Source organism: Salmo salar, chromosome 01, assembly GCF_965601325.2.
Source record: "Salmo salar chromosome 01, fSalSal1, whole genome shotgun sequence".
Lineage (NCBI taxonomy): Eukaryota > Metazoa > Chordata > Actinopteri > Salmoniformes > Salmonidae > Salmo > Salmo salar.
The window spans coordinates 71685026-71712493 of NC_138291.1; the positions used below are offsets into that span (position 1 = coordinate 71685026).

At 42.7% G+C, this 27468-nt stretch overlaps 1 protein-coding gene across 2 annotated transcripts in view; it reads right to left on the minus strand.

Annotated features, from left to right (window-relative positions):
• The window catches only part of LOC106607935 (pro-neuregulin-3, membrane-bound isoform), a 583319-nt gene extending 556202 nt beyond the window's left edge, over positions 1-27117 (minus strand). For both annotated transcript variants that reach the window (XM_014205430.3, XM_014205421.3), the window contains exon 1: positions 24924-27117. In XM_014205430.3, the coding sequence (XP_014060905.1) occupies positions 24924-25635 (712 nt within the window). In that variant the 5' untranslated portion in view covers positions 25636-27117. The remainder of the gene's footprint in view (positions 1-24923) is intronic.
• Positions 27118-27468: the final 351 nt, after the last annotated feature.

The following is a 27468-nucleotide window of genomic DNA, read 5'->3' on the forward strand; positions in this document are numbered from 1 at the left end:
TCAGCTTCTTTGTCTTGCTCACATTGAGGGAGAGGTTGTTGTCCTGGCACCACTCTGCCAGTTCTCTGACCTCCTCCATACAGGACATCTCATCGTTGTCGTTGATCAGGCCTACCACTGTTGTGTCGTCAGCAAACTTAATGATGGTGTTGTGATTGGCCACGCAGTCGTGGGTGAACAGGGAATACAGGAGGGGACTAAGTACACACCCCTGAGGGGCCCCAGTGTTAAGGATCAGTGTGGCACCTGGGGGCGGCCCGTCAGGAAGTCCAGGATCAAGTTGCAGAGGGAGGTGTTTAGTCCCAGAGTCCTTAGCTTAGTTATGAGCTTTGTGGGCACAATAGTATTGAATACTGAGCTGTAGTCAATGAACAGCATTCTCACATAGGTGTTTCTTTTGTCCAGGTGAGAAAGGGCAGTGTGGAGTGTGATTGAGTTTGTGTCATCTGCGGATCTGTTGGGGCGGTATGCGAATTGGAGTGGGTCTAGGGGGCCCAGGAGGATGCTGTGGATGTGAGCCATGGGCGGTAATCATTTAGGCAGGTTACCTTCGCTTCCTTGGCCACAGGGACTATGGTGATCTGCTTGAAACATTTAGGTATTACAGACTCGGTCAGGGAGAGGTTGAAAATGTCAGTGAAGACACTTGACAGTTGGTCCGCGAATGCTTTGAGTACTCGTCCTGGTAAATCGTCTGGTGGGGGAGCGGGAGCAGATGTGACAAACACAGTCTCCTCCATCATTCTTCAGTGGAAGAAGTTTGGAACCACCAAGACTCTTCCTAGAGCTGGCCGCCCAGCCAAACTGAGCAATCGGGGGAGAAGGGTCTTGGTCAGGGAGGTGACCAAGAACGCGATGGTCACTCTGACAGAGCTCCAGAGTTCTGGGATGGGAAAGGACAACCATCTCTGCAGCACTCCACCAATCAGGCCTTTATGGTAGAGTGGCCAGTCGAAATCCACTCCTCAGTAAAAGGCACATGACAGCCAAAAAAGGCACCTAAAGACTCTCACCTAAAGATTCTCTGGTCTGATGAAACATAGATTGAATTCTTTGGTCTTGATTGCTAAGTGTCACGTCTGGAGGAAACTTGGCACCATCCCTATGGTGAAGCATGGTGGTGGCAAAAGTCATGCTTTGGGGATGTTTTTCAGCGGTGGACTGGGAGACTAGTAAGGATTGAGGGAAATATGAACGGAGCAAAGGAAGGAGAGATCCTTGATGAAAACCTGCTACAGAGCTCTCCGGACCTCAGACTGGGTGAATGTACACCTTCCAACAGGACAACGACCCTAAGCACACAGCCAAGACAATGTAGGAGTGGCTTCGGGACAAGTCTCTGAATGTCCTTGAGTGGCCCAGCCAAAGCCCGGACTTGAACCCAATTAAACATCTCTGTAGAGACCTGAAAATAGCTGTGCAGCGACGCACCCTATCCAACCTGACAGAGCTTTGAGAGGATCTGCAGAGGAGAATGGGAGAAACTCCCCAAATACAGGTGTGCCAGCTTGTAGCATCATATCCAAGAAGACTCGAGGCTGTAATCGCTGCCAAAGGTGCTTCAAGAATGTACTGAGTAAAGGGTCTGAATACTTATGTAAATGTATCATTTCAGTTTTTAACTTTTAATAGATTTGCAAAAATGTATAAAAAACTGTATTTGCTTTGTCATTATGGGGGATTGTGTTTAGCTTGATGAGAAAAAAGAACAATTGAATCAGTTTTAGAATAATGCTGTCACGTAACAAAATGTGAATAAAGTCAAGGGGTCTAAATACATATATACAGTACCTCTCAAACATTTTAGAGTGTGCAAAGGGTGGCTATTTTGAAGAATCTCAAACACAACTTTTTGGGTTACTGCATGATTCCATTTGTGTTATTTCATAGTTTTGATGTCTTCACTATTGTTCTACATTGTAGAAAATAGTCAAATAAAGAAAAACCCTTGAATGAGTAGGTGTGTCTAAACTTTGGACTGGTACTGTACAAACAATTTATTCCATTTAGCAGACGCTTTAATCGAAAGCCATTTATAGGCATCATGCATACATTTTTACCACAGCATCCTTAGGCTTAAAAATACCGTTTAGTTCCTCCCATATCCCTAACCTGTACCCATAGGGATGGATAAAAAGGAAGAACACTAAAGGGGCGGTTTGAATGAAGCAGTAAAATTCCTACAACCAATAATAGGAAGGGTTGATAATTGAACAGAAATGCATTGTTTCCATGCTAAGCAGTCCATGACATTTGTTATTCTACTCATTACGCAATAAAACTGTCAAACACAGTCTAATGTAAATCTGCAGTGTTCTCGGTCCATTAATTTTAATGCGCTAATCACAAAATACAAAGGGGTCTGAGGATGTTCTAGCTCATGGAACAATACATTTAGCTGAGAATTGATGGCTGCTTTGCACTGTGATACTGTGAAAGCAAGTATGTGTGTCTTTGTGCAAACAAAAGAAGAAAGAAAAAACACACTAGGTACCTGGAAATGATCCAGGATTTGTTTCCCCTCACTGTGAAATTGTAAATCACCTTCACATTTGAGAAAACCTCTGTGCTTTATTCTGTCAGATTAGGGCATTGGCGGAATAACCTGGGCCTCCTTTTTTCCTGAGTTTCCTCAGGTTATACTGATATCATGTTGCAACCCATTACCGGTAAAGCTGGGCCCAGGGGTGGGGAACGGGCATCCGTCCTGCCATCCATCTCACCATGGCCCCTGGCCCTTCCACTGCCACGCAGAAAAACACTCACAAATAAGGATTGTATAGAGGCATGGCCACGCCCGAGGTAGGGTCAGTTTAACCTGACACAGGAGAGGAGTTGGGGGGGCTCTCCTCTGGAGGATTTTAGTCCATTACTGTCCAGTATGAGAGTTCCATCTCCACAGTCCAGCCCAGAAGACAGTGATCAAGCCAGCTTAGATAGAGCCGTTTAACTACAACTCAGGAATGTAACACTGGGAGCGGAATATCGGCGACAAATGCACTGCATCAAAAATACCTTGAAATCCTTAATATCTGTTGTTAAAAAACATGACAATTTACAGTGAGAACAACAAGCTGGTTAATTAGCCTCTAGTGCCTCCAGGCGTTGGATAAATTACTGTTGTAAAACATGGTTGTAGCAGTTTAAACAGTGTCCTTTGCTAAAGTGTTCCCAATATATCTTGAATGGATTTAAGGCAGGTTCCTAATTTCTTCTACTCAATCAGGACTAAGTTGGAATAATGCCAGTGTAAACAATGACTCTGGTTTTAAACCTCATTTATCTCCTTGCAGAAAACCCAGGAGGGGAGCTGGTTCACACTGCACCAGTAGTAATCCTTCATATTCAGGACCAAACATCCTCACCAATTAGAACTTGGGACTTCTCACCTAGATCCATACTATAACCTTATATCTACTGAAACTAGTTTCTTCTAAGCTGCCTAGACAGGTTGCATAAATTCCTAAGAGCAACATCTACATCTACTACTCTCGTCTTTGACTAAAAGCTCTCTTCATCTTATTGCCTGTAAATGTTGTTGATCTACAGGTAACTGGCAAAATAAAGGAAACACCAACATAAAGTGTCTCAATAGGGCATTGGGCCACCATGAACCAGAACATCTTCAATGAACCTTGGCGTAGATTCTACAAGTGTCTGGAACTCTATCGGAGTGATGCGAGACCATTCTTCCATGAGAAATTCCATAATTTGGTGATTTGTTGATGGTGGTGGAAAACCCTGTCTCAGGCACCTCTCCAGAATCACCCATAATTGTTTCATTGGGTTGAGATCTAGTGACGGAGATGGCCATGGCATATGGTTTACATCATTTTCATACCATTCAGTGACCATTCGTGCCCTGTGGATGGGGGCATTGTCAACTTATGGGGCATAGACATGGTAGCCAAAATAACTCGAAGCATGATGGGATGTTAATCACGTCCATCTGTGTGGAAGCAACTATTTTCAATATACTTTGTATCCCTCGTTAACGCAAGGGTTTCCATTATTTGGACAGTTGCCTGTAGCTAGGACCCCACCATAATTGCCTATAGGGTGTTCTATGTAACAAAGACACATAACCAGAGACAATCAGCACTTAAGAACATATCTAAATGATGAGAGAGTTGCCTAGTTGGAGCAAGCCAATTAGAATGGGTGATGCACACCATACACGAGACTGCAAGATGTCCTGCTGGGATCAACGGCAAGTATTAGCTTTCTGTGTGAACAGATCCAGCCACAAGGCACACAAGGCACACAATCTGCTCCTCAAAATGGAGGATGGAGAGGCAGATAGGCCCACTGTTTTCCAATCAGTTAGAAAGGATGGACAAGGAAAAATAATATGTATAAGCAATTTGGATGGTACAACCAGTGTAGTGTACAACATAACAAAAATAAATGTAAAGTCTTCATAGCATTTAAATAGCAATTAAAATGGTTTATGTACTCTAACCCACATCCTAAACCCAATGAGAGCCTTACAATTATGCACACCTCTATGCCCATATACCATTGTCAACTCATTATTTATAAATGTGTTGTCCTGAGATATGGGCACACTCTGAGCTGTTTTTTCCCCACTCTGTCAAAAAGGAGCAATAACTGCCACTGCTCGGCCTGTATGCAGGGCCATACATCACGCACCCTGAAATCCCAAAATAATTATATCTGTCACCGAATGGATGTGGAAAAACGCAGCAAATTAGAAGCTTGGAAGAAAGCATTTCGCTAAAGGTTAATATGTTTTTGGATCTGGACGCCTGAGGGTCCGGCCGCATTAATGAGGTTGAGAAGGTTCCAGAAGCGGATGGCATTTGCCATGAATTCTAATGGCAGATGAAAACAGTCCAGTACTGAGAGGGAGAGGGACGAGAAGTCCATTACAAAGTCCACTGCACATTGATAGTTTAGGATAGAACAGTCAGTCCACTCAGATGAAGTAAGGGAGGCAAGTCTATTCAATGATAGAGAGATTGTGGAAGCCCATCTTACTTACTGACAGCATGGTAGAGGAAAGAGTTCTGTGACATAGTGACAGATGTTATAGGGGGGAGTCTAGAGACTGAGAAACTCCCCAAACTATTCTGTGGGTTCAGCTTTGAGAGAATGAGTTGACTGAAAGAAAGAGAGAGAGAGATCTGCCTGTCTCTTCCCACACATCAAATAGTTCCCTCTGTGATAACGAATAATGGTTGGAGAGAGGGCAAAATAGTCTAAATGACATTAATCCCATAGAGACCCAAGCCTGCGGGTTAATGGCCTTTCTCTCTAGTAAGAGGGTTGCGTCATCCCAGACAAAAGTCATGTCCAGTAGAAGGGAGAGGCCACGACAACAAGGTCGCTTTCCTCTATTGCTGCTCCTATTAACACTTCCCTTCCTCGTTAGTCATGACACAAAATATACTGCACGTCTCTCTGAAACCCCAGTCTATTCCTTCTCTAACGATGGCCTTTTTATATCTATCAAAGCAGAGAGAGAGAGAGAGAGAGCTGTACACCACCCTCTTAAAAGAACATCCAACAACTTACACACATACAATAGGGCACGCACACGCACACACACACCACACGCAGATGCATGAACGCACACACAGTATAACACAAACTCGCACGCAGACACGCACACACACACACACACACACACACATAGCACAAAAAATAAATAGACCTAAGATGCTGTCCATCTCTCTCAGAAGTACTTTATCAGCACAGCTACCGTTTTGAAGAGAACAGCAGTGTGTAGTATGTAACCTTTGTGTGCGCTCTGATGCACGTCACAGAAGTCCATTTCATCTTACAAGGGCATGATTTCCTAATAGCACATAATAGCAGAGTGCCAGGGTTGTAATTCACATCTGTCGTGACATGATTGCTATCGCTCCATCACTTGCCTGCAATACTTTCATTGATATTGTTGCATACCATCTACATTATAAGATCTTTCTCATGTATTATATTCTAAGACATGCAGTTCACCTGTACAATACCACACTTCACGGGTGTAATATCATTTATTAACAAAGCGTTATCAAATGTGAAAAAAGGTATTTGTCTAAGCTGTGCCCAGAACATTTTCTATATAATTCAGATTGGGGTGCTACAGGCAGTGAGTCAAGAATCGGTCTCTCAGGTATCCGTGAGCTTTCTCCTACAGTAGATGGGATGGGAGCAATGCTGATATTATAGGCTAGGTATGGCAGGTTCTCCTTTAGCTCAGTCAAAAAGCTAGAGATTTACTTCACCTTGGGCAGAGCTGTCTTCACACCTGCTTCAACAGCTGAGATCACACCACAATTAGCCCACAGCTACCTTGACCTGACTCTAGAACAGGGTCAGCAATATCTTACTTGTGATTATGCATGAAAAAATACAGTGGGAAACATGAGACAACAGCCAAGCACAGTCCTAGGTGAGGTACTGTATAGCCTTGAGTTGAGACACATCCCAACATATGCTTTTGGTAAAAGATTGAGGTACTTCAGACTAAACTGGGGCCTTGACTCCTATTCTGTGTCCTCCACTAAGTGTGCCTGTATGCAGAGCTGTCAAAGCAGGTGTCAATGTTTACAGCTTCAATGAGAGGATAAAGTGGAACTATCCTTCTCGTCACGAAAAGAGAGAAAAAAAACACCATGAGAGTGAGTTGCGGGAACAGCAATCAGGTTAACTTGTGTTCTCTCTTCTCCAATTTTGATGTCAGCAAATAACAGTAACGTTAAAATGATGTGCTAGCTTGCAGTGCATCTCTCTCTAGTCTGTCTGTCTTGCTAACCTAGCTGGGCAGTGCATCTATGGGTCTGTCTATGTTTTGCTTGCTTGCCAGCCACTTCCAGGGCTGTGTTCTGTGACTTTGTGCCTGACAAAAGTGAGAGTGAAATACAACTATTTATGAAGTTTGATAAACGCTAACGGGCAACGGTGTTTATAAACTGCAGCTCGGGAAAGATAACCGCGTTGCGTGTGAACATGCGTTCATATGCGCATGCATGAAATGAATCGCACACTTTCCAGCAGTAGCCTCTATGGGGACCTGTCCAGACAATATATGGGCGTGATGGCACTCCTCATAGACGCACATAATTTTAAAACAAGACAAAAATTATCTAGCATCAGATACAAGCAGCTCAGACCCTAATAGAACAGTTGCTGCTCCACCAAATGACCCAGCAGACTGGCCCCCAGTCTAAACAGACTTTATGAGGACTGAGTTGTTGCGCAGAGGTCCATTCAAACCAGGACTGGATTTTTCTTACCCTAAAGACAAGTCTAGAAGAGTTTTCCATTCAAGCTTATTACAGAGACAGCTGTCAAATGGGGAAAAGATTAACAGGAGCTGGCTTTCATACTCAATCAAAAACAACACAGTGTATTGTTTTTGCTGTAAGCTCTTTTCTACAAAAGACTACAAAATAATAAAGGAAGGCGTGAATGACTGGTCAAATATCAACGCCATTCTGAAACACCATGAGGGTAGTCCTGAACATACAAACAATATGATTAAGTGGAGAGAACTTGATCTGCACCTAAGTCGGGGACAGACTCTTGACCAGATACAAATGACAATTTTGGAGGCTAAAAGAAAGAGATGGCGGGATGTCCATACACGTTTAACCTGTTGGGGCTAGGGGGCAGTATTTTCACGGCTGGATAAAAAAACGTACCCGATTTAATCTGGTTACTAATCCTACCCCGTAACTAGAATATGCATATACTTATTATATATGGATAGAAAACAGCCTAAAGTTTCTAAAACTGTTTGAATGGTGTCTGTGAGTATAACAGAACTCATTTGGCAGGCAAAACCCTGAGACATTTTCTGACAGGAAGTGGATACCTGATGTGTTGAATGACCTTTAAGCCTATGCCATTGAAACACACAGTGGTTGATTAATGTTTTGGCACTTCCTATTGCTTCCACTAGATGTCACCAGCCTTTACAAAGTGTTTTGAGTCTTTTACTGTGAGATCTGACCGAACAAGAGCCATGGAACGGTGATGGCCGATTAGACTCTGGCACGCGAGTTCATGTTGGGTACCCTCGTTCCAATACGTTATAAAAGAGAATGCATTCGTCCACCTTGAATATTATTCATGTTCTGGTTAAAAAAGGCACTAATGATTTATGCTATACAACGTTTGACATGTTTGAACGAACTTAAATATATTTTTTCCCCTCGTTCATGACGAGAAGTCCGGCTGGCTTAGATCATGTGCTAACAACACGGAGCTTTTTGGACATAAATGATGAGCTTTTTTGAACAAAACTACATTCGTTATGGACCTGGGATTCCGGGAAGTGACATCTGATGGAGAGAATCAAAGGTAATGGATTATTTACATAGTATTTTCGATTTTAGATCTCTCCAACATGGCCGTTTGTCTGTATAGCAAAGCGTATTTTTCTGGGCGCAGTGCTCAGATTATTGCAAAGTGTGATTTCCCAGTAAGGTTATTTTTAAATCTGGCAAGTTGATTGCGTTCAAGAGATGTAAATCTATAATTCTTTAAATGACAATATAATATTTTACCAATGTTTTCTAATTTTAATTATTTAATTTGTGGTGCTGACTTGACTGCCGGTTATTGGAGGGAAACGATTTCCTGAACATCAACGCCATAGTAAACCGCTATTTTTGGATATAAATATGAACTTGATAGAACTAAAAATGCATTTATTGTCTAACGTAATGTCCTAGGAGTGTCATCTGATGGAGATTGTTAAAGGTTAGTGCATCATTTTAGCTGGTTTTATGGTTTTGGTGACACCTGTCTTTGAATTGACAAAACATTACACACAGCTATTGTCAATGTACTCTCCTAACATAATCTAACTTTATGCTTTCACCGTAAAACCTTTTTGAAATCGGACAACGTGGTTAGATTAAGGAGATGTTTATCTTTCAAAGGGTGTAAGATAGTTGTATGTTTGAAAAATTTGAATTTTGACATTTATTTGGTTTCAAATTTGCCGCTCTTGAAATGCACCTGCTGTTGATAGGGTGCACCACGGGTGGCACGCTAGCGTCCCACATAGCCCCAAGAAGTTAATAAGTATCTCTAGCTGAAAGAAACCTAGCATTCAGGGGTCCATCAGACAAACTCTTCCAACCAGATAATGGAAACTTCCTAAAAAAGGTTAAATTACTGGCAAAATTTGACCCCGTTATGGAAAATCATCTCAGAAAAATTAAAGATGGAGAGACACGTGCTCATTACTTTGGGAAGTGCACACAGAATGAACTGATACAGATTGTGAGTGACAAGATTCTGGAAGCAAAGTGACTCAAGTAAGAGACTCAAAGTAATTCTCCATTATCTTGGACTGTACACCTGACATTAGTCACCAGGAGCAAATGTCCATTATTCTGAGAAGCGTGGATTTAAAGGGAAAGCCAGAGATCAAGGAGCACTTCCTCGGCTTTGTGAATGTTGAGGTTACAACAGGCTTGAATCTGTCTACTGTCATTTTAGATAAGCTGAACGAGCTGAAGATTCCATTTGAAGATGGCAGAGGGCAAGCTTATGATAATGGGCCAACATGAAGGGCAAGCACCAAGGAGTACAAGCCAGACTGCTCCAAAAAAAAAATAATCCCAGAGCCGTGTTCGTCCCATGTGGAGCACATACTGTCTTGTCATTGCAGATGCTGCCAAATCTTCAAAAAATGCAGTTGGGTTTTTTGGGCATGTGCATAAGCTCTTCACCTTCTTTTCAGCTGGCACACAAAGATGGAGTGTTTTGAAGAAACACATGAACATAACTGTGAAGTCATGGAGTGACACAAGATGGGAGAGTAGGCTCCAAAGTGTTCATTCAATCAGGTATCAGGCTTCTGAGGTTCAGGAGGCATTACTGGAAGCCAGACAGACGATCAACGATCCTGTGACCAAAGTGGAGGCACAAGCACTTGCAGAGGAAGTTGGGTCCTACCGCTTCTTGATTTGCTGTGTCGTATAGTGTGAGATACTGACAATGACAAACAAGGTGAACAAGCTCCTCCAATCTGCCTTAATGCAGTTGGATATTGCAGTGAATTTAATCTCAAATGCAAAGGAGCTTGGATTCTGGAAACTGGATTCTCTGAGGCCCAGACAAAAGCAAAAAGCATTTGTGAAGAAATTAATGTGGAGGCTGATCTGAAAGTGAAGAGACTGAGGAACAGCAATAGGGACTTCAGCTATGAGGCTCCTGATGAACCAGTGACTGATGCACTGAAAAACCTTGAAGTCAACTACTTCAACATTGTGGTCGACTCTGCTGTTACATCCATGGATGAGAGATTTGAAACACTCAACCAGGTAAAAACCAAATATAGAACGCTGCTGAACTTCATCACTGCCTCGCAGATGTCCAGTGAATCTTTAAAGGCTCACTGCATGGAAGTTGAAAACACTCTAACCTTCAGAGATGACTGTGATGTCAGTGGAATGGATCTGTCACACAAGATTCAGAATTTACCTGATCTGCCATCAGATAAGATGACTGCCTTTGAGCTGCTTTCCTTTCTCTATGAGAAAAACCTGGAGGAACACTACCCTAAGCTTTGGATAGCCCTAAGAATTGCAGTCACCCTACCAGTAACAGTAGCATTGGCAGAAAGGAGCTTTTCAAAATGAAAGGTCATCAAAATCTACCTGAGGTCTTCCATGTCACATGAACGTTTGAGTAGTCTGGCCATCATGAGCATAAATCATGACGTGGGGAAACACATGTCCTATGATGACATCATTGACGGTTTTGCCTCAAGAAAGTGCAGAAGACGAATATTTTGATGGTAAGAATTTAATTCAAACATTCTAATGTTTACACACTTAGTAACATTTAAGATTGCATGGCAGAAGTGCATTTGTGTAAATGACTGCTTAACTATGTGACATACTTTGTCAATTTCTTCCAGACATTCCAGAAAGACTGGTGCCCATGTTGATGCTGAAAATGCCCAGGCTGTAGAGAGAACCAAAGTTAATCACACAGCTGTATATGTTTCATTTGACTATTTTGAGACATACTGTATAGCTGCAGCCATAGTCTATAGGCTTATGTTTACATTGTATCGCCAAAGTTAGTCACACAGCTGTATAGGTTTTATTTTACTATTTTAAGACATATAGCTGCAGTCATAGCTTATAGGCTTATGTTTACATTGTATAGACAAAGCTAATTGTATAATATGGTGATGGCTGGACTAATTACAAGGCAGCAGAGCCAAAGCTCAGTGTTATATTTAATTTATTTTCTACATTTTATATTTTCTACAATGTCTTATATGTTAATGTTAATATTCACTTATCTTAAGATTCTATAGAAAATATTATATTCAATAAATATTGTTTGTTTATACCTCATTCTGTTCTGTATAGGTCTACTTATTCTTAGACTGACAGATGGAGCAAACTGTTTTAAAGGAGGGAGGATTGTAGTGGGAGCACTGGGGTGTCAATGGCAAATGGTTTACATGGCTCACGGGTCAGGTAGGACGGACCCTTAGCAGAATTTTGCTTAGGGCCCTAGGGAGGTCAGGACTGGCTCTGCCTGTATGTCCGTTCCTAGGCTAGAGAAACAGAGAGGCATCAGTCACTCTTGACAGGTGGCGGACAGGCCTATGACAGCTTCATCACTGACATGTTCATCACAGCGTAAACCAAACACATCGGAGCGGAAGCTGCCACCTTTGGCTTATAAAGGAGGCTTCCTTCCGCAGTGGCCAGCCCCGCGTTTCTCACTGCACTAGCCACCAAACAGCTGAGCATGCTTCTTCCTATCCTACAACAACAAACATCCACTATTCATCACCCTCAATCTAAACACCTTCTGGTGGGTCTCCCGAAGCAGGGACAATGTAAATGTATTGAGTCGACTGTGGCAAAGATGATGAAGGGATGGTGTACAGTCTAGATGGATGACTCTGCCTCTCCTCTCAGTGGCTGTGTGGAGTCACTCTCCCATAACCCCCATCTAAGCTCTGCCATGGAGCAGAGAGCCACAGGGCTGAGGCCTGTCACAACCAGACAGTGGTGTAAAGTACTTAAGTAAAAATACTTTAAAGTACTACTTAAGTAGTTTTTTAGGTGGTACTCATTACATTTTGAATGCTTAACTGGACAAGAAAATGGTCCAATTCACACACTTCAAGAGAACATCCCTGGTCATCCCTACTGCCTCAGATCTGACGGACTCACTAAACACAAATGCTTCGTTTGTAAATTATGTCTCAGTGTTGGAGTGTGCCCCTGGCTATCCTAAAAATAATAAATGGTTTGCTTAATATAAGGAATGTGAAATAATTTTTACTTTTACTTTTGATACTGAAGTATATTTTAGCAATTCAATTTACTTTTGACACTTAAGTATATTTAAAACCAACTACTTTTTGACTTTTACTCAAGTAGTATTTTACTGGGTGACTTGTACTTTTAATTGAGTCATATTCTATTGAGGTATCTTTACTTTTACTCAAGTATGACAATTGGGTACTTTTTCCACCACTGCACACAGTGTCTCTCTGAGACATTTTCCACCGTATATAAGCATGGAGGGGACAGAAAGGGAGAGAGTATGGGGGAAGAATGACAAAAAGAGAGAGATGGGAGTGAAAGGTGAAGAGGTAGACAGAGAAAGAAAGAAACAGAGAGAGGTTGAAAGAGTGCTGACCGAGGATGGGAAGCGTTGATATCCTAAAGTTGCACTCTGTAAGAGTACCCTGGCAAGCACACTGAGCGGGTTGTTCCATGTCATGACAGGAGAGAAAAGCAGTGTAACAGACTGCCCCAAAGGCAGGGCCCTCAGTCAGTCCAACTGTGTAGCAGAGCACTGCACTTATTGAGCATTTGGTGAGTTTGTGTCTCTTTGTGATACTGTGGGGGTTCCATTAAGGTTGCATTGCCCTTCTGTGAAATTTTACAACAGCCATTTCAATGACAACACCAAGAGAGTAGAATGCATGTGTCTATGGGGCCCAGACTGATCGCTGACATACCAACCGTTTAACCTACTTTTGAATCAGCTCAACACACAGATATCAAAATGTCTTACAGTAATAACCATTGAGAAATAATACGCACTTATCAACCCAGTTTGCTCATCAGGACAGTCTTAATGGGTTTTGGCTGACAGAGACAGCTCTCTATGCCAATAAGAAAGGGTGATGTGGGGTAGAGAGAAAGGAAAGGAGCCCTGTGCGAGAAAACCAGGCCCCCACCGCATGCACAGCTCAAATGGATCTTAAATGCTAAAAATAACAGCAGCAAAACGCTCTGCACTCATAATCAGAGCCTACGCATGAACACAGGGCTTTGCTAAACTGCTGAGAGGCAAAAGGCCAAAGACACAAGAGGGCCCTTCACTTCCTCAGGTGACTCACATAATGTATATGAACACACACCCAAATGTGTGTATGCACCTACAAGCACTGGCTCACACACACACACAAGTATGCTTACACACTGGCAAACACACATTCAATTAATGGAATATATTTATCTTAAAGAAAACAGCAATTTAATCTGCATGATTAAAATTAGTTAGTGTAAATATTGGCAGCAAACACATTTAACGATGACTCTCAATAGCTCAAGGTATGTTTTGCACATTGAAAACATGTGGTGTCCAGGGAAGATTATGATGATAGGGAAACAGGGAGAATGGGAATACAGAATTAAAATATGAGACAACACAGCGTGAAATGGGGAAACAGAAGGGTGAGAGAGCCATCCTCCAGAAGACTGCCACTTCAGCACAAATACGCCGCTACAGTGGCAAGAAAAAGTATGTGAACCCTTGGGAATTACCTAAATTGCTCATCAAATTTGATCTGATTTTCATCTAAGTCACAACAATAGACAAATATGGTGTGCTTAAACTAATAACACGTACATTATTGTATATTTTTTGTCTATATTGAATACATGATTTAAACATTCACAGTGTAGGTTGGAAAAGCTATGTGAACCCCTTGGCTAATGAACCCCTAGACTTCTCCAAAAGCTAATTGAAGTCAGGAGTCAGCTAACCTTGAGTCCAATCAATGAGACGAGATTGGAGATGTTGGTTAGAGCTGACTTGCTATATAAAAAACCCTCACAAAATTTGAGTTTGCTATTCACAAGAAGCATTGCCTGATATGAACCATGCCCCGAACAAAAGAGATCTCAGAAGACCTAAGATTAAGAATTGTTGACTTGCATAAAGGGTTACAAAAGTATCTCTAAAAGCCTTGATGTTCATCAGTCCACGGAAAGACAAATTGTCTATAAATGAGCACAGCGCAGAATGCTCAATGAGGTTCTGTGGACAGAAGAAACTACAGTTGAGTTGTTTGGAAGGAACTCACAACACTATGTGTGGAGAAAAAAAGGCACAGCACACCAACATCAAAATCTCATCCCAACTGTAAAGTATGGTGGAGGGAGCATCATGGTTATGGGGCTGCTTTGCTGCCTCAGGGCCTGGACAGCTTACCATCATCGACAGAGAAATGAATTCCCAAGTTTATCAAGACATTTTGCAGGAGAATGTAAGGCTATCTGTTCACCAATTGAAGCTCAACAGAAGTTGGGTGATGCAACAGGACAACAACACAATACACAGAAGTAAATCAACAATAGAAGAAAATACGCCTTCTGGAGTGGCCCAGTCAGAGTCCTGACCTCAACTCGATTGAGATGCTGTGGCATGACCTCAAGACAGCAGTTCACACCAGACATCCCAAGAATATTGCTGAACTGAAACAGTTTTGTACAGAGGAATGGTCCAAAATTCCTCCTGAACGTTGTGCAGGTCTGATCCGCAACTACAGTAAACATTTGGTTTAGGTTATTGCTGCCAAAGGAGGGTCAACCAGTTATTAAATCCAAGGGTTCACATACTTTTTCCACTCTGCACTGTGAATGTTTACACGGTGTGTTCATTAAAGACATGAACACATATCATTGTTTGTGTGTTATTAGTTTAAGCAGACTGTGTTTGTCTATTGTTGTGACCTAGATGAAGAGCAGATCAAATTTTATGACCAATTTATGCAGAAATCCAGGTATTTCCAAAGGGTTCACATACTTTTTCTTGCCATTGTAATTAGTGATCATTCAAATGTGCACACTTACTCTCTCGTGCACCATGCCAAAACATTCCATGCACACTCCCAGACACGCACACCAACACTCTATGGGAAATTGAAAACAAAGTAGAGCAAGCTCAGCACTAAAGCAATTACTCCAGTCAGGTAATATTTTACTCAGTGGTGGAATCAAATGAAACAGAACTGAATCATAAATGGACCTTGAGGGACATACTGAATCAATGCAGAGCATAGATGAACTTGCCTTTGACTTGAATCAATGAAATAATGTTTAAGATAAATAATGATGGCTGCAGCCCTATTCTTTATTGAGCCGCATAGTTATCAGCCAGGATGGACAGAACATTCTACTGTGCCATGTTTTGCCTTGATGAGCTCTACCGAGACTTGTGTATTCCTGTTGGGGTGTATTTTGGGGTAAAGTCTGGTCGCCCCCCAAGAGGATCTTCCTCCTCCTCAGTAGGCTATTTCTCTGGTCTGAGCTTGGCCAGTGTCCCATGACAGACAGGCCAGGCTGCTAGTTGTTTAAGGCCCGTATTTATAACGCTGCCTGCTTGGATTCTCAAAGCCGTTACAGAGTAATAGGCTACAAACCACAGCACCAGCTACTGACCGTGGCTAGAATCAAAACACTTTGACATTTGTTTGCTCACTGATGTTAAACAGTTTGCAGCCAACTTAGAAGAGGATATAGAAAGGTGTAGGAATTGTAAAAGTGAAGGTGAGGTATAGTTTAAATCAATTTGCGTGAATGCATATTGAACATATTCGAGAACATACAGTATTTAGGTCATGTATATGCTACATTTCTAGGAATATTGATAGGCCTAGTAGAACATCTGTACATTAAGTTCCCTGGATGTCTTGTTCATTCATAAGAATGATTGAATTGCAGGACGAGGAAAACGTCAGATATCAAAATATCTGCAAAATAACACATAATGGAAATGTTATACTGCCAATAATGATCCAGTGCAAGGGATATTTTTGAGTGCAGCTTTGACATTTACTGATATTGAAGACACAGTTCCTAAGGAAAGCCTCCATTCTACACATTCTGATGAACCTATACAATCTCGTTAAGAGCCTGATAGAGGTATTTAAGCTAGGAAGATGGGCTGCTCAAACAAATCACAATAAGTACTACACCAGAAACAGCAGCATTTTATTATTCATAATGCCTACGATAGATAATAGGGCACTACCTCATAATTATCACCCTCACTTCTGTGTAGGCAATGGGACATGTTTTAATGGCGATCAGCATTTGAACGAGTTCAAACAGTGCTTCTGATGTCCAAGAAAAATACAAGGTAGACTGCAGTATGGTTGCTCCAGAAATTAACATTCCAGGAATGTTAGACAAATTGTTTCTTTCTGCAACCTCGCAAAGTGGCAATTACTAATGTTAGCCTATAATACAATCACGAGGCTGGGGCATTGCATCATTTCTGCAATGTCTGTATACTGTCATCAGTAAGGACTAACACTTCTTTGTTGTCCCTGTTCGGAGTAAAGTGGCAATCCATCTCTGGAGGACAAGTGGAGCTGGGGTCTGCAATCCAAAACATATTAACTGATCTCACATCTCGCAGCCATAGACATGCAGGGAACCTCATCTAATCAGGCCTGCTTAAAACGGAATTCATTATCAAAAGCCCCTCTGATAAAAAGGATACATCTCTAGCATTCAGCCGCTTTGTAGTCCATCATCTTTGGGAGCAATGGGATTGCTAGACATGTTACTGGGCAGAGGAAGGTCGTTTCTCTGTTCAGTTAAGGCTACCCTGGGTTGCCCTGCTTTAAAGAAGCAATGGAGCATCTCCTGGTGAAACATCTTTAGAAAACACCTTGTCAACTCTCAGACAATTGAAATGTTCCACTGTGTCATATTGTCTTGCTTATATCCATATCTCTTCTATCCGATTTATAAACCATAAGCCATTTTTCAGTCTTTATTTTGTTGTTGTCATAGGGCCTCGTCAATTATTCAAATTTTCCTCTACTTATTGAACATGTTTCCTTTTCTGCACATTCATATTTAAAGGCTCTTCCCTCCTTAGGACATTTCAGCAGGATAAATCAATGTGACATGAAGCTTTATTGAGACAGCTTCAGAGAGGAATTTAATCTAATGGCACTGCATGAGAGTGCATTTCAGCATGCTGTTAGAGATGCAGGGTGAGAAGTATTCAAATTGATTGAAATGCAAATTCAAATCAGCTTAATGAGAACCCCTGCTTGACTATTCATGATAAATCATTTGATTTGGTCATTGTTACTGTTACAGGGGAACCATTTTCAAGACTTGGTGATTGAGCAAACCTTAATACAATATTTTAATGGAAGCACTCCTTGAGCTTGGCCTATAACCAACTATCAATAACTGATGAAGATCAAATTGTATTTGTCACATGCTTCAACAGCTGTAGACGAACAGTGAAATGCTTACTTACGGGTTATTTTCCAACAATGCAGAGTTTAAGATAACGATAAAAAATAGAAATAGTGACATGAGCAAAAAATACAAAGTGAATAACGAATAACAATAACAAGTGAAAATAATATGGCTATATACAGGAAGTACCAGTACTGCATCGATGTGCAGGGGTACAAGTTACTTGAGGTACTGTAGCAATGTACATCTTGGTAGGGATAAAGTGACTAGGCAACAGGATAGATAATGGAATAATGGACAGCAGCAGCAGCGTGTGTGTGTGTGTGTGTGTGTGTGTGTGTGTGTGTGTGTGTGTGTGTGTGTGTGTGTGTGTGTGTGTGTGTGTGTGTGTGTGTGTGTGTGTGTGTGTGTGTGTGTGCGTGTTATTTGTGTGTGGGCATATGCAATATGTGTGCATGTGTGTGTTGGGGTGTCAGTGTAAGTAAGTGTGAGTGTGTGGGAGAGTGCAAAAAGGGAGACAAGTTAAGAATCACATCTTGTTAGTCTAACTAACTGATGAACGAGCTCAATGATAGATGAGTCTGGAGCCATGTCTGATCACCCAGCTTTGATTCAGCATGTACTTTGATCTAATTCCCAAATCTCTTAGCATGTTAAAATTCACAGCATGTCATATATTGGAAAACAGTCTGGGAAGAATCTCAGCATTCTGACTTTGGCAATGACTTTAACCATGCAATACTTCTTTCAACATCTCCATCTTAACATTGCAATACAAGCAATTGCATTGATATTTAATACCAAGGACTAAAATAGTTTAGGTTATGATTCTAGGAATATACTGAACAATATGATGATTTGACCACCAATCTCCAAAAAAGGGACATGTCCAGGAGATGCCTATAAATCCTCTTTGAGATGGGGGGCAATCTGATTTCAAGGATGAGCCATTCATCTCAGATTTCACGAGTCTGCGGGTCACAACTGAGTCACAACTAGATCACCCCATCCCCACCTTGTCGGCACACATTCAAGCCGGCACGCATACACAAGGTACAGTTGAAGTCGGAAGTTTACATACACCTCAGCCAAATACATTTAAACTCAGTTTTTCACAATTCCTGACATGTAATCCTAGTTAAAACTACCTGTCTTAGGTCAGTTAGGATAACCACTTTATTTTAGGAATGTGAAATGTCATAATAATAGTAGAGAGAATGATTTATTTCAGCTTTTATTTCTTTCATCACATTCCCAGTGGGTCAGAAGTTTACATACACTCAATTAGTATTTGGTAGCATTGCCTTTAAATTATTTAACTTGGGTCAAACGTTTCGGGTAGCCTTCCACAAGCTTCCCAAAACAAGTTGGGTGAATTTTGGCCCATTCCTCCTGACAAAGCTGGTGTAACTGAGTCAGGTTTGTAGGCCACCTTGCTCGAACATGCTTTTTCAGTTCTGCCCACAAATTTTCAGGGCTTTGTGATGGCCACTCAAAAACCTTGACTTTATTGTCCTTAAGCCATTTTGCAACAACTTTGGAAGTATGCTTGGGGTCATTGTCCATTTGGAAGAACCATTTGCGACCAAGCATTTAACTTCCTGACTGATGTCTTGAGATGTTGCTTCAATATATCCACATAATTTTCCTACCTCATGATGCCATCTATTTTGTGAAGTACACCAATCCCTGCTGTAGCAAAGCACCACCACAACATGATGCTGCCACCCCCGTGCATCACGTTGGGGTGGTGTTCTTAGGATGGCAAGCCTTCCCCTTTTTCCTCCAAACATAACGGTGGTCATTATGGCCAAACAGTTCTATTTTTGTTTCATCAGACCAGAGGACATTCATCCAAAAAGTACGATCTTTGTCCCCATGTGCAGTTGCAAACCATACTCTGGCTTTTTTTGTGGCGGTTTTGGAGCAGTGGCTTCTTCCTTGCTGAGCGGCCTTTCAGGTTATGTCGATATAGGACTCGTTTTACTGTGGATATAGATACTTTTGTACCCATTTCCTCCAGCATCTTCACAAGGTCCTTTGTTGTTGTTCTGGGATTGATTTGCACTTTTCGCACCAACGTACGTTCATCTCTAGGAGACAGAACGCGTCTGCTTCCTGAGCGTTTTCACGGCTGCGTGGTCCCATGGTGTTTATACTTGCGTACTGATGTTTGTACAGATGAACGTGGTACCTTCAGGTGTTTGGAAATTGCTCCAAAGGATGAACCAGACTTGTGGAGGTCTACATTTTTTTTCGGAGGTCTTGGCTGATTTCTTTTGACTTTCACATGATGTCAAGCAAAGAGGCAGTGCGTTTGAAGGTAGGCCTTGAAATACATCCACAGGTACACCTCCAATTGACTCAAATGATGTCAATTAGCCTATCAACAGCTTCTAAAGCCATAACATAATTTTCTGGAATTTTCCAAGCTGTTTAAAGGCACAGTCAAATTAGTGTATGTACATTTCTGACCCACTGGAATCGTGATACAGTGAATTATAAGTGAAATAATCTGTCTGTAAACAATTGTTGGAAAAATTACTTGTGTCATGCACAAAGTAGATGTCCTAACCGACTTGCAAAAACTATAGTTTGTTCAGAAGAAATTTGTGGAGTGGTTCCAAAACAAGTTTTAATGACTCCAACCTAAGTGTATGTAAACTTCCGACTTCAACTGTATACTGTTATACACCCTTATTCAATCTGACCTAAAATCAAACAGACAACACATCAGTTAATGTCAGTTGATGATAAGGTTAATGTTCACTCTTCCGGTACTGTAGCTGGATCTGTGGTTCAGTATATTGAATTGCCTGAGGCCTCATGAGGAGGAATATGCCCACCAAAAATGGGAATGGGCTCCCCTTCCTCTTAGACTAGAGGCGCGAGAGGATTGAAGAGATCCTAATAGATCTTGTTTATAGCACCCATCAGATCATAAAGGGCTCTGATTCCACTTTGGACTGTCAAATCAATAGAATAAAGAAGCAGTAAATTACATCTGTGAAACATAGGCTAATATGTTTGTGTTTTACTTCAAAAACAACACACACGTTTGATGGGTAGACCTATTGTATACTGCTCAAAAAAATAAAGGGAACACTTAAACAACACATCCTAGATCTGAATGAAAGAAATCATCTTATTAAATACTTTTTTCTTTACATAGTTGAATGTGCTGACAACAAAATCACACAAAAATAATCAATGGAAATCCAATTTATCAACCCATGGAGGTCTGGATTTGGAGTCACACTCAAAATTAAAGTGGAAAACCACACTACAGGCTGATCCAACTTTGATGTAATGTCCTTAAAACAAGTCAAAATGAGGCTCAGTAGTGTGTGTGGTGTTGGTGGATGGAGCGAGACATGATGTCACAGATGTTCTCAATTGGATTCAGGTCTGGGGAACGGGCGGGCCAGTCCATAGCATCAATGCCTTCCTCTTGCAGGAACTGCTGACACACTCCATCCACATGAGGTCTAGCATTGTCTTGCATTAGGAGGAACCCAGGGCCAACCGCACCAGCATATGGTCTCACAAGGGGTCTGAGGATCTCATCTCGGTACCTAATGGCAGTCAGGCTACCTCTGGCGAGCACATGGAGGGTTGTGCGGCCCCCCAAAGAAATGCCACCCCACACCATGACTGACCCACCACCAAACCGGTCATGCTGGAGGATGTTGCAGGCAGCAGAACGTTCTCCATGGCGTCTCCAGACTCTGTCACGTCTGTCACGTGCTCAGTGTGAACCTGCTTTCATCTGTGAAGAGCACAGGGCGCCAGTGGCGAATTTGCCAATCTTGGTGTTCTCTGGCAAATGCCAAACGTCCTGCACGGTGTTGGGCTGTAAGCACAACCCCCACCTGTGGACATCGGGCCCTCATACCACCCTCATGGAGTCTGTTTCTGACCGTTTGAGCACACACATGCACATTTGTAGCCTGATGGAGGTCATTTTGCAGGGCTCTGGCAGTGCTTCTCCTGCTCCTCCTTGCACAAAGGCGGGGGTAGCGGTCCTGCTGCTGGGTTGTTGCCCTCCTACGGCCTCCTCCACATCTCCTGATGTACTGGCCTGTCTCCTGGTAGCGCCTCCATGCTCTGGACACTATGCTGACAGACACAGCAAACCTTCTTGCCACAGCTCGCATTGATGTGCCATCCTGGATGAGCTGCACTACCTGAGCCACTTGTGTGGGTTGTAGACTCCGTCTCATGCTACCACTAGAGTGAAAGCACCACCAGCATTCAAAAGTGACCAAAACATCAGCCAGGAAGCGAGAAGTGGTCTGTGGTCCCCACCTGCAGAACCACTCCTTTATTGGGGGTGTCTTGCTAATTGCCTATAATTTCCACCTGTTGTCTATTCCATTTGCACAACAGCCAACAGCATGTGAAATTTATTGTCAATCAGTGTTGCTTCCTAAGTGGACAGTTTGATTTCACAGAAGTGTGATTGACTTGGAGTTACATTGTGTTGTTTAAGTGTTCCCTTTATTTTTTTGAGCAGTGTATATTATAGAATCTAATAAGTGACAGCGTCTCAATGACGTCTCAATGAACACAGTCTTATACAGTACTAAACACTGTATATCAATACAATCCCACCTACAGGGATGCTTGTAACCGCATCACGGGTGTGACTGATAGGTGTGCAATTCTGTTGAGCTGCTCCTCCAGAGTGATAAGAAATTCATCTGAATTAAAGTTGGCTTGGGTGAAATGCAATCTAGCAGAGTGCAGGCGAATGTTGCCAAAGCAGGTCTGCTTGACACCCTGATCCAATATTCAATGCCTAGGACAAAGTAACATCCCTTTCAACCTGCATTACTGCTGAAAGGCCAGCTGAACATACGCTCTCTCCATGGCAGAGGTCATCCGGCCGACAAGTGGACAAGTCATCCTTAGCAAATATACACTTACACACCTTCTAGTCATTAGAAACATGTGTTGTCTTTCTGGGGGTAGAACATCCTTCTAGTACTGGAAAATAACCAGATAAAGACTTGTGTAGGAACTGCACTGACTTTTTTGTTGATAGTATTGATAGTTTTATGTACATTTGCGTTCAGAATGTATTATCTAAAAGGATAAAAGTATTGCGTGGAGTGGAAGTTCTCAGTGTAAGCACCTTCCGTTTAAATTAATGAATATGTGATAAGATAGGCACTACATTAATTAGGATAATTCAGTATATACAAAAAGCATATCTAAATATTAAGGAAAAGATGCACTTTTGAAATTGCGAACAATGTGTGGGAGGATGGAAGATAGGACGAAGGGCAAGTGAGATTACAGTTGGCTGCTGCAGCATACTGCAGAAGTTACATTTTCCTTGGGAAAATGACTGGGCATAACTGGGGCATAACGGTTTTCGGGAGCACTTGTTCGCGAAATGGTATTCTTAAAATGGTTAATTAATACATTAATGTTTAATAATACAACACCAGCAGTAGACAGGCAAGGGAATTGATGCAGGCTCAGCTTTGTGTAAGGATCAAAATAGACAACGTGATGGGGAAATTATATCTATCATTGGACTAATGCTTATGATTGCCTTTGAGCACAATGGAATCAATGTAATAAATACCATAACAACTGTGTCTCAATAACATCGGTCAACACTAAGATATACTGGATGACATCTGCTGTCGAATTCTCATCGTACCGCTATATCTACAGCTGTAGCTATGCTGTCTGGGTAATTACTAGGAGTGTATATGTTTGTATGGCAGAAGGAAGAGTGCACATCAGAGAATGAAATTCAACACAAACTCAACACTTTTTGCAAAATGATTTACTCTTGCAGCCGACACTTTGAGATGCTCCAGCATTAACATAAGGCCTGCAGTCATAGGTACAAAGTTGATTGATCACTGCGAGAAAATTCCTCTTGCACAAATCAATAGGCTATGGTGATCCAACGACCGGAGTCAAGGACAGCAGGGTGGATAGAAATTGGAGAGCATATCATTGTTGTTTACCAATTGATCCAGTCTTATTACAGTAAATAGGCTAATTGACTGTGTTATACTGAACATGCATACTGGAGGCCTTGCTCATTGAAAGCTTGGCAAAGGTAAGTCAATCCAGTCCAGCCTTAGTAATTCAACAAAATGTGAATTTATAGTCTTCAAATAGCAATCCCTTTAAATTCAGCTTGCCTGCACAACTAAAAACACTTCTCCCTTTTTATTCCTTCAAACCTCATTTGGGTTTTCTCTACTGGAAGCCATTACCAATAAATTCTGGCAATCAGACACATGAAAACATATTTCCTGCTTAGGGGCAAAGTCGCAGAATATTACGCCATTCTAGTGCATTCATCATGACACATGGAATGGTACTTTGTTTCTCCTGTATTCATTTAGCAGTGGCGCACCGCTGCTGCTAAATTGTTGCCGCCACACGCGGGGGACATTTCGGGAAGGAAAACGCTTTCAGTGTAAACTTAAATGACTAAAATCACACAAAGTTTGTAGAAAAGATAATTGACCACTCTTTTATGCCTGCTACGTTAGGTTAGCTTAATGGCATCATGTGTAGAATTGCAGAAAATGTACTTAAAAATTGCAGCATTTTCTCTAAGCTCCATGAAAAGAAAATGTGCTTATTGCTAATAGCACATCTGCCCTGTTCCTGGAGTGCCGCAGGTACAGCAGGATTTTGTTCCAACTACAACTCGGCAACCAACTGAGCTAATTGACCAGTTCAATGCCTAAATTGAACACCTGGTTATCTAAGTCGGTTGAATCAAAAACATGGACCAGGTTTGCCTACCCCTGGGCTATGGTCAAATATTTTTTGAATGTTTATGCATTTTAAAAAGTCACTGGAGAGGACCTTCTCAACGTCCTTCTACAAACAATCCGGGGGGGGGCATGCCTCCGTGACCCCCCCTTCTTCTGCAACCTTTTCCACCGCAGCAAAAAGATTATCTAGAGGAAAGACAGCTTTTAAAAGAGAATATGGAATCTGGCGAGAATGCTTAAAGTAAACTTCCCTGAAAACCAAACGATACAGATGCCCCTCAATAGATCAATCCATTACACTGGATCATTAATTCCTGCAGCTTCTACCCTTCCATAGGGGAGTTACCAGCCACAACCACAACAGCAGTATATCCGTCTTTTATCCAAAAAGAATGTTTCCCTTTGTGAATTTCACGTCGTAAAAACGGCTATAGAACACATGACCATACTATACAACAATTCTTCTCAGGATTAAGCTTCTATTACACAGGTTTTTTGTGTCTTGATTAAAAAAGATACAGATAAACCGATGTTAATCACCCAACGAAGGCACATTTTACCTTTATGCTACATTTGAAACACAAAAACAGCCAATGTCTGTGAGTAATCACACATTAAACTAAATAGTGATCAGTCACTAGCTTTTTCCAAAACCAAGCCGGAATTAGCGATTGCTGTGACTTACATGTTTTTCGGTTCACATGGGTCCGTGTGGGGTTGGTGGCAGGCCTCTCCGTGGAGTGCTTGTGCGTCCACATTTCTGTGGAGTCATGCAGCACGGTGGGGTTAAAAGGAGAGGGGCTGGAGGTGGTAAAAATGACAACTGGCGCAGCGGTGGTTGTGGTAATAACGGGGCCTTGTGGTCTTCCGCCCCCGGAGTTGCCTTGGCGTTGTGTGGTGCTGCGAGGTGTAACTTGGCTGCCTGATGCACCACCCACCTTAGCGGTAGTAGTGGTGCCACTGGGGTGGTGTGCGACAACAGTTCGAGTTCTGCCCCTCACCGCTGTGACGGTGGTTGAGGTGGGGTTTGCCATGGTAGTAGTGGTTGTAGTGGTAGTGTCTGAGTTCTTGGGGAAGGTGCTGGGCTTGGAGAGATGGGGGGGAAACATGGGGTCCTGTCCTATACCCTTAGCGTCCACCAGGTCTGTAGGCACGTAGTCCCTAACAGAGCCCACCACAATCCATTTGAGCAGCATCAGGCTTAGTCCCAAGCCAATGAAGCCTATGAGCAGAGGGACCACACATAGCCATGTCTGCTGGCGGGGCCACACGGTGCAGCCTCCACAGCGCAGGGGCCCTGGCTCTTGGCCTTGGTCCTGCTCTCGCTCCCTACTCCCCTCTGGACACTCCTCCAGGATCACCACCCCGGATGTGACTGCTCCGGAGCTCTCGCTCATCCTGAGCACGGCTTAGCAAGGGTTAATCTTGGGGCCAGGTGCATGACAGGCATGGGAAGCACGAGCCAGAATGGCAGCCGGCAATGCCGGACATCGAGAAAGAAACACACACAATGAGATGGTCACAAACACATACATACACAGAAACGTACAGACAAACACTCAGACAAACTCAGACGCACAACAGAGGTGGAACAATCTGATGTAGATGTGGAATGATCTTTTGTCCAGTTTGAGTCCTGTCCAAAAGCAACCCAGATGTCCAACTCCAAGGACAATCCAAAAATAATTGATGAAGAGGAGAATAGAAAGGAGACAGTGAGGGACAAACAGCTGTAAATCCGTCTGTGAAGACACCTTGTCGCAGCACCTGCACACTCATCTGTTGGCACTGATCAAACCCAGACCTCTCTATTTCGCACCCTTTCTCTTTTCCACCGTCAATATTCCAAGATGGGGCGTTTTAGTTATGGATGCTGTTGAGGAAAACTTGCAGGGGTGGTTCTGATTCCCACCTCTCAGCAGGCAAGGCAGATAGGATCCTGGGTTTCTCTCACCTTAGCTGAGTCAGCTAGCCAGCCCCAGAAACATGTCCCTCCCATCAGAGAGAAGAGAGATCAGCCCTGGCTGTGTCGTTGCTCCCTCTCCAGACCCCCGCTGTCTACAACATCCCCCCTCACAAGGGATTCTCCTTTTATGTTTTGGAGAAAAACCAAGCCCACTCCCAGCACTCAGTTGCTTGCTATTCTCCAGTAGGGAAAAATACAAAATCCATTGATGGCAACAAGAAGAAAAAATAACCCTGGAGCTTAGAGATACAGAGAGAAAAGGAGGGGTGGGTGGTGGAGGTAGAAGGGTGGATAAATCTGTCGTTTGCAATGCTTTATCCCGTTCCTCAGGTTCCCCAAGCTGTCCGCTCAGCGCCCTGCTGTCTCTGTGCGCTGCCTGTTAATGTAGCAGAGACCTAGAAACCTTCCCTTATCCGCCAGCTACATTCCCGTACTGAGAGAAAGAAGAAGAGAGAGAAAGGATAAGGATCCTCTCAGAAAAAGACAGTAAAGATAGAGGGAGCAGTTGAAAATCACCCTGTACAGGTCTTCTCCCGGCTCCTCTACCTCAGGTTCCTCTATGAGGAATTGCAGCCCTCCAGTCAATGGTGTGATTTGTTGCAGTTTTGGCTGGTTTCTGTCCCATCAGGGACTGCTACCGGATGATTAGAGATCTCCACCGCAGACGCTGCAGCTTTACAGCCTGACACTCTTGTGGTTTTAGACGATGATGCTGATCTAGCAGACCAGTGGCTTTGGTATTCTAGTCAGGTAGACAGCTGCTATCCTGTGCTGCTGCTGCCGATGCTGAGAGAGAGCGAATGCAAACGAGAGAGAGAGAAAAAAAGCATAGATGGAGCACAGTGCACACTGGAAGAGGGAGAGAGAGACAGAGAGGGAGGGGGAGTGAGAGAGAGAGAGACGAGGTTGCACCTGCTAGCTCCGCCAGCATTGGGAAGATTCTCTCTGTGTGTTAGGAGAGAGAGACAGAGAGAGAGAGAGAGAGAGAGAGAGAGAGAGTGGGAGAGCGCAATGAAGAATGCATGCACAAAATAGGGAGTGGAAGAGTGCAGAGAGAATGAGAGATTGAGAGAGAGCCTGATCCTAGGCAAATCTCTGCAGTATTAGCAGAGGCAGTTACAGAACAGGCTGCATCTTAGCATTAGCAACACCGGCAGAGCAGAGTCACAAGGAACTGTCACTCACTCATATGGTGCCTCCCAGTTATGTATCTGGAACAGAGAGAGAGGGGAGAAGGATGAGGCTGAGAGGGTAAGAGAAGGAG